The sequence below is a fragment of the Tribolium madens genome, unplaced genomic scaffold (assembly GCF_015345945.1).
Source record: "Tribolium madens isolate multiple individuals breed KSU strain unplaced genomic scaffold, Tmad_KSU_1.1 Scaffold_2;HRSCAF=44;Tcas5.2_LGX, whole genome shotgun sequence".
In the NCBI taxonomy this organism is placed as follows: domain Eukaryota; kingdom Metazoa; phylum Arthropoda; class Insecta; order Coleoptera; family Tenebrionidae; genus Tribolium; species Tribolium madens.
The window spans coordinates 3,757,588-3,767,808 of NW_025400995.1; the positions used below are offsets into that span (position 1 = coordinate 3,757,588).

Here is a 10,221-nt window from a genome sequence, read left to right on the forward strand (position 1 = left end):
TTTTGATTTACATATTCCTTTTCTATAAAATAAAATTGCGTTTATTCGAAAAATTGCCGTTGATTGAAATGTATTGTTGCATATGCGTGTGACAGTGACACTTCCGATATTTTTCTAACAGCAAACTTTGATTCATGAAACTTTCAAAATTCTAAGGTGAATCAAGGAATAATTGCTTTGTGTATTATAGGTTGTCTGCCAAGTGGGTAATTTAAGCTGAATCACCCTGTACTTTTACATACAAAATTTGTATTAACTTATTCCCATTTGTACAATTCTATTTCAGGGAATTAATTTTAAATATAAAAATCATTGTGTCTCAATACACTTTTTATTTTTTTGTTATACATTGATCAAAATTCTTTAATCAGCAACCTCAATTAGGTCAATGCACAATTTTTTTAATCACTTTCAACTCACAATAAATTTTGATCAGAAAACATATAGTTGTGTGATGTTTATAGAGTAAAACTCAAAGAAAAAATAATTTGTGACAATAATTTACTACAAACTAATTCGATATTTAATTGGCTATTGCTATAAAAACTAGTTCAATTTTATTGAAAGTTTGTTGTTAATAATATTTGAGTTTTTGCATTGAGTCAAAACGAGTAGGAAACATGGAAATTAGTGAGGTAAATTTGACATGAATTACATTATAATTGGCAAATATTTACAGCGACGTTATGAAAATTATTTTGATAAATATAAAACAGTGTCCAAGAATAACTTGATTACCTTTGTTCAATATTTCAGAAATACTAGGTATACAGAAACCATCATTCCGCTTTGACTTTAACAAAGACAATTATCGATTAGAGTTAATTTTTGAAATAATGAAGCTTGCACTTTGACAAGGAAGAGTTTTTAATTATCACTTTTAAATCCTCTTTTAAAGGCTAAGGACGAGACAAAAGCTTTAAGAAATCACCAAAACCCTCGGCGCACCACCATTTCCCCATCTGTGCTGTTCACTTCTGATTTGATTGCGATTTCACAGGTCACTAGAGGCTTTTGTACTTAGTAAAGACGCACTTCTTTGAAAATTCACATTAGACAACACAAATAATATAATTAAAATGTGAAATGTGAAATCTTAACAAAACAATAAAACGAAACAATATGTGTGGAACACATGTGCTACAAAAAATATGTCAATTGTGTCTATTTCTGCAAATCTAAATCATTGGAATAGGGGTCGATTCTTGAATTTTTTAAAGTTGTTAAAACCCAAAATCTGGCAATTTCATTAGTTTTGATATAGCAACAACATAAAAACGCCTTTTAACAGTTTTATTACATAATTGGCTCTGTTAGGGGTGATTCCTTGCATTTTTCTTATTTGTAAATAATAAAGATCGTAGAGTGAGTAATGATAATGTTGAGATATTTTGGGAAAACTCCGGTAAAATGTTATTAAAATTTTCTTGTGAGAAGATGTTTTTCAGAATTTGGCCCATAATAGCTGCTCTTCATAATCATCATTCATTCTATTAAGCTGCATGGAAAATAAAAAATAAATACTGTATTGATGGGTTTGTTTACGTTCTTAATGCATTTCAAGATGACTAGCTGCATTTAGGTTATCCTTTTCTATACTTACTTTCGTAAACAACGATGATATTACAGTTTTTGAATCGTTATTTGGGGCAGCTGCCACCATAAAAATACCATTATTGTTTCTACCGGATTGTGTTCGGAAATAAGGACTGGACCGAACTCGTCCATAAGATAAAACAATGTCCTTTGTTAATATTTTCTGAGGGGTTAGTTGTAAAAATGCTATATGAGTTTTCTGGTACAATTGCCCCTTACAACACATCACGAAAAGTGTGGCATTTAAATCCTTGTAGTGTAAGTTTGGACACACAACATAAATGAATATTTTTATTTAATAAAATAAGTATAGGCACAAGTGTATGTCGTTTATATGTTACACACCTTAAAACAACAAATATCTTTTTATGGGGGTAATAAACTGTCAGTTTTTACTACTTTTGAGATATCGAATCGCCATCTATTTATACTAAATTTATACAAAATGACGATACTGTATCGTATGTACAAAAAAATTATCACACATTACATTGGACAAAATCGATAAAGAAAGCCAAAGATGCGACATACGGTTTTTACGAGTTTTACCACTTGAATGTATAATCGGAGTGTAGCCAAGAGTGTCAATGCTAAAGACCTAATTAAGGGTTTGTGAATAAGTCTGAGTGGTTTACTTACTGATGAGAGATTAGTATCGATTTAGAAATATTTGTGTATAACAACATTCACAAAAACATGTAAAGCTTGCGAAAGTTCGGTGAGCAGCTATCTGGAAAGGCAGAAGTCGCTATAGTAATTGTCAGGATTAGGTCGTGGATGTCGCGAGCTTTTGTGTTTGACTTGGTTACACGTGAATTAGAAAGTCCGCGCGTCCAGAGTTGTTGTTGCTGACCGCTGCAGGAGTACCGAGGGCGTGGTGAAGATCGCGCAGTCGCCACCTGGTTGGTACGAGAAATTCATCGTCCCGCCCAGCCGCGAATCCGAGTTCGACGGGCGCGGCCCCCAATACAACTACTCATTTTATTCTATTTCTTGTCTAGAAAATAACAAAATAAAAACTTTTCAGATGATGCGATCTTGCATCTTGGTTAGGCGCGGGCGCGGGCGCTTCGCTTGGCCAGCCCAACTCGCGAGGCTAACCATCGCACTGCACTCAGACACCGCCACAAATGCAAGGCCCAGCCTTCACACGTCAACACCAACACACATCTGGACACACATAAACAGAAATTAGAAATTAAATCAGAGGCATCATCCTTACATTTCTAAAACAATTGTTGAAACTAATTAGGTTCAACATACGTTTGACACACTTAACACCCTCCTCCACGAATTACCTCCTATAATGTTATTTCAACGTTTCGATAAATGGTTTCCCCCAAATCAATGCCGGTTGCATTCTAATTTGTAATTCCCAGTTCCTGATAAGAATATCGAATCAGTCGACCGATGCTATCTCAGTATCACAATTTTTTTCTTTAATTTCACCCTCCAACATTCGAAATTCTTATTAAAGTTTGTTGGTTGTGGGATTCTACACTCAACTCACCAATATGTTATCCATATTTCACGTTAGTCTTTTTTTATGTTTAATTACCTCGATGTGTTCCAGAAATTAACAGATAACTAAATACAAATATGACACAGCATAAAATTTGAAAATCGATACTTTGAAAATACATTGAATTGTTTATTAAGTCAAGTCACGTGGGCAATATTTTTAAAAGAAAAGCTAGCGTTATTTTTCAGTAAAAAATGTCGTAATCATACTATCATCCCCTAATTTAGGTTTTCTCCCCTCGACTCGATCTTGATAGAGGTCTACCTAGATTTTCGTATGCAGAATATCTCCTGAAAATTTTATTTTTCAGAAGCAGTTTTTAAATTATAACGGTGTTTACTTAAGCGTAATGTAATATTGTGAGCCTTCAATCCAATATTCATCAATTTGCTTATAATTAACTCCGAATAATTTAAATTTATAAAGTTTTTTGGGTATTACCTTTATTTTTGAGCTTTAGAATATGAGAATTTTTAAATCTCATTTAGCTGTGATTATGTTGTGTGTCCGCGGAGAAAATGTGGTGATCTGGAATGAGAAGGGTCTAACAAACTGCAGTTATATTATTCATGACAAACAAATGAAGTAGGCAGTAGGCCATGGCAGAGATTACCTTGCTAGAGGCTACACAGACTCCTTATTTCTTACCCTTACTTAATCAATACTATACAAGTTTATGTTATTATTAAACAGCTTGACAAATCAAATGATTTACATCACCCTTCAGATATAACAAAATAAATGTACAAGAACGGGGAACTAATATGCGAAAATGTCATGGACGTAGTCATTTACTGCATTCGGTAGCTCCCCCTTTTCTCACACCCTATCGCTGACCACTCTATTCGTTCCATTTGAAATTGTAAATAAGAGCTTAGGCAGCTACTCAATAGGTCATCTACTTTATTGGACGTCAAGAGTCACTATGTGAATAGAGAAAAGTTCCGATAATCAACTTGAGCCACTATTGTGGATGTTTTGAGAAATGAGGGTGCTTTACTGCACGAGCTGTTTGTATCTTGATAACGTGATCGCGCCTCCACTCAATTCCAATCTTTCAGTTGGCAAAAAATTTACCAGCCTTCCATAATACATTTCCGAAGCATCAGTGGCGTAAAGCAGGTGTATGATTCGTGTTGATGTATTCCATACCAATTCCAAAAAAAAAAATATCGGATACTCGAAGAGCTTATCAATATAACCCATGTCTTTTCTAAAACGACTGCAATTTACCTCGTATAAACCAGTAGCGCGTAGAAGATAACTCCAACCTATTATCCAGATTATCCTCTAAACTGAATAAATGACCACAAGGGGCAATTGCATGTTAGCACCTTATCACTTTCATTCAAATAACTTTGCTACATACACGTATATTTTAAAAATTGAAAAACGCAATACGTAGGTACATTTTTGAAAGTATAGCAGTAGTTGGTAATAAAAAGTAAGAGTTAGAACGGGGATTGTAAATGACGCCGAGGACTTTTATCCCAAATGGACGAGTGTCTTGAGACCGATAAAATCAAGTTAGGTGTCTTGCCCAGCGGGATTTTACAATTCGTGCGTGTTGGCATAACGCCCTATAAAATGATATTCGTTACTGCGAATCTGAAGCGGAAAAATATAATCAGATGTATTTCGACTCATTGAAATATTTTGTTTTAGGATGATGGCACAATGGACCAAGACGTAGATGGAGATGGTGCGATTAACCTTTCTACATCGCAAAGACCATCGGCGGCAACCACTCCAAACGATAGCGTCCATAATGAAGACGCTGAACAGGTAAGAAATATGACTCTGTGACATTAATTAATCAATCAAAGTGTTGTGGTCTACACTTGTGCGTACGCAGTTTAAGTAAATCGATTGGTTTAAACGCAATCATTAAAAGCATTAAAGTTCGAATATTAAATATCGGTATCCTGTTTGGAAGCATGAAATTGAAGATTGGAGACAGCGGCGCGTTGTCCTTTCTAATCAAGACCTGTGGGTTGCCCCCTCTTTTTAGTATCACCCCTTACTAATGCACTCGGATTTTTCATCTTAATTGAAAGAGTTTGGGCCAGATGTCTCCGATAGGAATCGAGTATTCTATTTTGATGCCGTGTATGACTGCTGACTGTACTTTATACTTTGTTAGCAGTTTCCTTCTGCAATAAATTAAACGAGAGCTTTCCACTTGATAGATGTGTTCGATAAAGTTTTTCCTTGTTCGAAATTAAGATATTTGCGCAGTATAATTAGAAATGAGGCTAATTTTGCATTCTTTGTTTTCGGCTCCCACTTTAATTAAAGACTTTAACAAATGCCAGGTGCCTTCTGTTCACTTTGCACCTTAACTTCTTAATGTCGAAATTAAAAAACGGTTTTAAATATAATTTAATGTGAATTCTGTGAACTTCCTCTCCCGTAGACTTACCATTGGGGTTGAAATTGAAAACAGAAACTTCCAACTCAATCGAATAAATGTTATTTGGAGAATCTCAGAAACGATATAATGGCTCAAAAACTATTTCAAGCAATTCATAAAAAGCCACGATACAGCATATGTTGTAAATTGCCACGTTGAAAATGCAATATGTTATCGATCGTATACCGGGGAAAGTGAGTGCATTAAAGTATTGTGCGAAGAGAACATCGGCGAATGCTGACTTACCCTCTTATTTCTTCTAGTTTTTAAAAACTTTACTTTTGCATTTATACACGGTGAGCCTTCGGGATACTCACCATATTTACTAAAAATCAAAATAAGGTGTAAATCTGAAAGTTTTCGTGTCTTGAGAAAAATACAATATATTTACGTTTCTGAGTGTTTGATCGGTACACAAAAGCAAAAATTGTACTTTTCTATTGTTAATAATTAAGGTGCTGCAAGAATTTAAGTTTAAACACGTGGAAAATATGTAAATTTCCATTTGGAAAATAAAAATGTAAACCTTTTGCATTTTTCGATGTAGATTTAGCAAATTCATAGATAATATTCGTACTTTGAGTAACAAAGTTAATTTCCTGGACGCCGCACTAATGACTCACCCTGTATACACAAGGAAAGAAACAATATAATTAGATGCGCTATTTCTCTTAGAAATAAAATTTCCCGTCGATAAGTTTTCTTCATATACTTACTTTCCCCCAACTTTTATCCTTCGTAATCCACTTTGAATGGAAGTAAGCAAATAATTTTGAACACGTTGCATTTTTGACCCTTTCTGTTTTCTTTTCCTATATTTCTTTATTCAATTTTCAAAAAGTGTTCCCATAAAATAATCATTCGCATTCCACTGTTTTCTGTGAGTTGAAAAATCTTCAGATATTTATTTTTGATCCAAATGTTTATAAAGCTGTGTTATTTATCGTGTAGCGTTAAGAGTTATATCTTACATTAGCATGAATCAATTAATTTATCAATCAAATTTTCTGTCTCCTTGTTTTTTTTCCTTGATAAAGAATAATTTCGTAAAAGAAATTTATCGTATTGGTTGATGTGGTCCAACATTTACTTAATAATAAGTTTGGTTAGGGAAAGGTGGGTACGTATAACCGTTAGCAGCGTGATGAGGTCCAGCAGTTTCCAGCTTTGAGGTGGCTTTCCGTAAGTTGCTCAATAGATGCGATGTTGACGTTTTGCGATATAGCCGCATGCAAAGACTAAATTGAATTTGGGACTGGCCGGCCTGTTTGGATTCCAGGATGGTTGTTTAGTTTGCCGGAACAAAGAAAACAGCCATGTGTTTATTCTGCTTGAAATAGCAAGCCACTCCCCGGACCGGCTCTCTGCGGCCGGTGTAAACACCTCGACGAGGTATACTATACGAACGAGTACGAGTTTACACTATACAGTCGGCCATCGGTACATCGCTTATAATGCTTCTATACAACAGCAGGGGCCTATGTTGCCTTCTTTAACGACAATCCAATCGCAGATCGCAAGCTTAAAGGCTCTCCGATAGTGTAACAGCTCGGCGTCTAAGTGAGATGTAATGCTGTTCCAGATACCGGGACTATTAATGCGTGCACTGGATTTCCGTTATCTAGATAAATGGATGCACGAGTTAAACTCCCAATTCCGGGAATATTTATACATCCGTTCCGGCAAATAGTCTCTCTTCTCTTTCCTTAAGTTTGGCTGTTGGGTGTTGGGCTTGTGAAGCCCACTGCTCTGTTTTACAAGCTCGCGCTGCCCCTTCTACTGAGGAAGCGTCGCATATCGAATCTGCCACACTTTCGGTAAACAATACCCTATTAATTGCTTTTACAGTCTCGTGCACTCTTTTGCTAAAGTACACTACGGGTCTCATCGCTCCTCTCGCACAGCCACTAATCAATAAAAATTTTATAATTACCCAATACCTTACTCATAAACGGAATATGACTTTCGAATTTTTTATTTTTGCAATACGATGGTTATCGCTAGTGACTTCCTATAATTTTGCACGAAGAAAAACTGACTGATACGCAAAACGCTATTATATTTTACTCCCCTAAAACAGCTGCAAAGTTTTCTGCATGACCGAACCAAGTGTGTCAGTTCTTAATGCTTAGAAAATATATGATCGACGCGCATCGACTGCAGTAGTAAAAGCCATCATCGAACATCAGTGACAAGACATTTTCATAATACATATAAGGTATAAACGTGAAATCGTGAAATAATCCCTTCTTTCAAGGGAAAAAAATCGATAATCGATTAAAACAGATATATGCAAAAAAATCGTTTCATCGTGAACGTCGAAGAGGGACATTAATGAGTGAGCGTAGCGTTTATTTCTCGCAAACGGATTAGCCACATTTCCCTAACCGCGCAGCTCCACCCGGCTTGTTTGTGTTTGGGTTTCGAGATCCATCTGTAAAACAAATACTGCTGTCAGTCGACGCTCTTATTGTCTTTTTGTTATAGAAATAAACCACGGTGGAGAAAGCGGCCATTTTAATTCGCCCGGACTAAACAAAAGCTTTAATTCTTTCAACGCAGTCCGATCGAAAAAAAATTTTTAGGTCATTGCTTTATTCGTATCATTTTAATACGAGTAAGTGATCCGATCGTTTGAAATTGATGATTGCTGCTTATTGACGTTTCCCGATATCAGGTATTAATCAGATGAAAATCTTAAAAGTTTTTGCAGGATGTGGTGTCGGCGTTAGCAGCTAACCCTCTTGTTTTATTGGCGTACTTTTTCTTTATCTTTTTTCCACAGCTAAAAGCCGTGTTATGGTAAGACGGAGGTAATCTTAGGCAGTGACGGGTGACGAAGAACGGCAATCACCACTAACGGCCGTTCACTGACCGCCGCAGCCAACGCTTTACCGCTTCAATTCGATCCTAAGCTGCTGACTCTCTATCTCTAACCTCCAATCTTTCTATCTTGGCGACAGGATCTTCGCGCGACTCATGCTATTTGTATCGATAACCGGCCCATACCTACAACTAATAACAATGTCAAATGTCCTCAATGAGTGGCAATTTTTTGATGATTAGTGAAGGGTGCAAATCTAAAGAATCAATCCATCCCTCCGTTCAGTGAAGTGACTGGACTTGAGAGATTATGACAGTCTCTAGTGTGTATCAGTATTTGATGTTTACTTTATGGACTCGAGTATATAAATTTGAGAATAGATTTTTTTATTCGTACCTGGGTGTTTGGGGTATGGTTGTAAGAAGTGGTGTGGTGTGGGAGATGATCGTGATTGTATGCGGGCAATGCCGCCTCTTCCGGTCACTGTCTCTTATTATTTCGGTTAAACATTTCTCATTGCGCTCGCTCGCGCCCGCTTCCCGAATACTAAATAAACATAAGTTTTAATTGAAGAATCTCGTTGTATCTCGGAGCGATGTGGACGGCGTTTCGCCCGCCCGTTCACCCGCTCCCCAGAGTTATTATTAGATCGCTACAAGCTGATGCAAATACAGATTATAAAGATCGGCCAGATGAAAAATGAGATACAGCATTCGTATTGTCTTATGTTATGACAATGGCGGTTCCCAACGCGACCGAGGCCAAATATTTGTCTTCCACCATAATGCCGGTGCCGCACCGAGCACCACGCTTCGTCGTGCATATTTATCATAACTACTGTTTATATACCTTTACCCTCACATACTGCTTCGCCCGCTGTCTAGTTACGTATGCAGTTGTAAGCACGAAACCGCGCGCCAATAATATTAAAATTTGATTCTCACATCACGGGGATGTGATGTGATGGAGATCAATAAAAACTATGCCGAGATAAAGTGTATTATTAGGTGTTGATTAATTCGGGGAATGAAGAGGCAGTTTTTCGCAAGTGCGAGATATGATAATGAAGGGAAGGGTGATGGCGGTGGTAGCGTAGCGGCGGTGGCGGCGATCTAGACGGTGGTGGAAGCGACCGCAACCGGCCCATGTCCGCGGAGGGAGATAGGACAGACTGCTGACGTTGCGCCGCCCGAGCCAAATGGACAACGTTCTCGGCTAATGGTTCAGCGGGTGCCACTTATTCGACTCCGGCTAAATGGTTAAGGACGGCAAAAAACACACACCAAATGCCGATCTTGCAAAGAAACGTCAGCGCACTTTCACAGAAAATAATTTGAATGATGCCATCATCATTAACTTCTTTAGGTATTTTAAAACCATACAAAAATCAATTATCGTATTTACATACATTTGTGTTTCTATAAATAAAGAAATACAAGATCTGAACAATTCAATTTCATGACACACAGCATCTCTCAAATCAATAATGTAGCTACATAGAAATTTAGAATCTTTTTAACGTAATCTGAGGACATAGGATTTATACAAAATTAATTGATTTTTTTGCAGTATTTCATTCAAAATCATTAAGTTGGAGCTGCAACATAGAAATAACTATTTGCTTAATTTACATTTTTTAGATATTTCTACATTTACCTAGATGTAGTAAAAAAAAACATGACTTTAATAAACAATCAATTCTAATTATAGTGGCAACTGCATTAGGTATAATTTTGAATTAAAAAAATCTATGAACAGAAATTATTATTACTTTTTTTGGAAAATATCAGGAAAGATCTAAAGAATCACAAATGAATATTCAATTTTTGATCAGTGTTTTAAGAATAAAATTAAAGATGAAGGGTG

General features: G+C 36.4%; 1 protein-coding gene across 9 annotated transcripts in view; it reads left to right on the forward strand.

The window, feature by feature from the left end:
• Positions 1 to 10,221, forward strand: part of LOC123006539 (forkhead box protein P1-like) — a 47,886-nt gene that overhangs the window by 24,027 nt on the left and 13,638 nt on the right. For all 9 annotated transcript variants that reach the window (XR_006412814.1, XM_044401097.1, XM_044401093.1 and 6 more), the window contains exon 3: positions 4,784 to 4,903. Coding sequence is in view for 8 of the 9 variants with exons in the window: in XM_044401097.1 (XP_044257032.1) it covers positions 4,784 to 4,903 (120 nt within the window). In the remaining variant the exon portion in view is untranslated. The remainder of the gene's footprint in view (positions 1 to 4,783; positions 4,904 to 10,221) is intronic.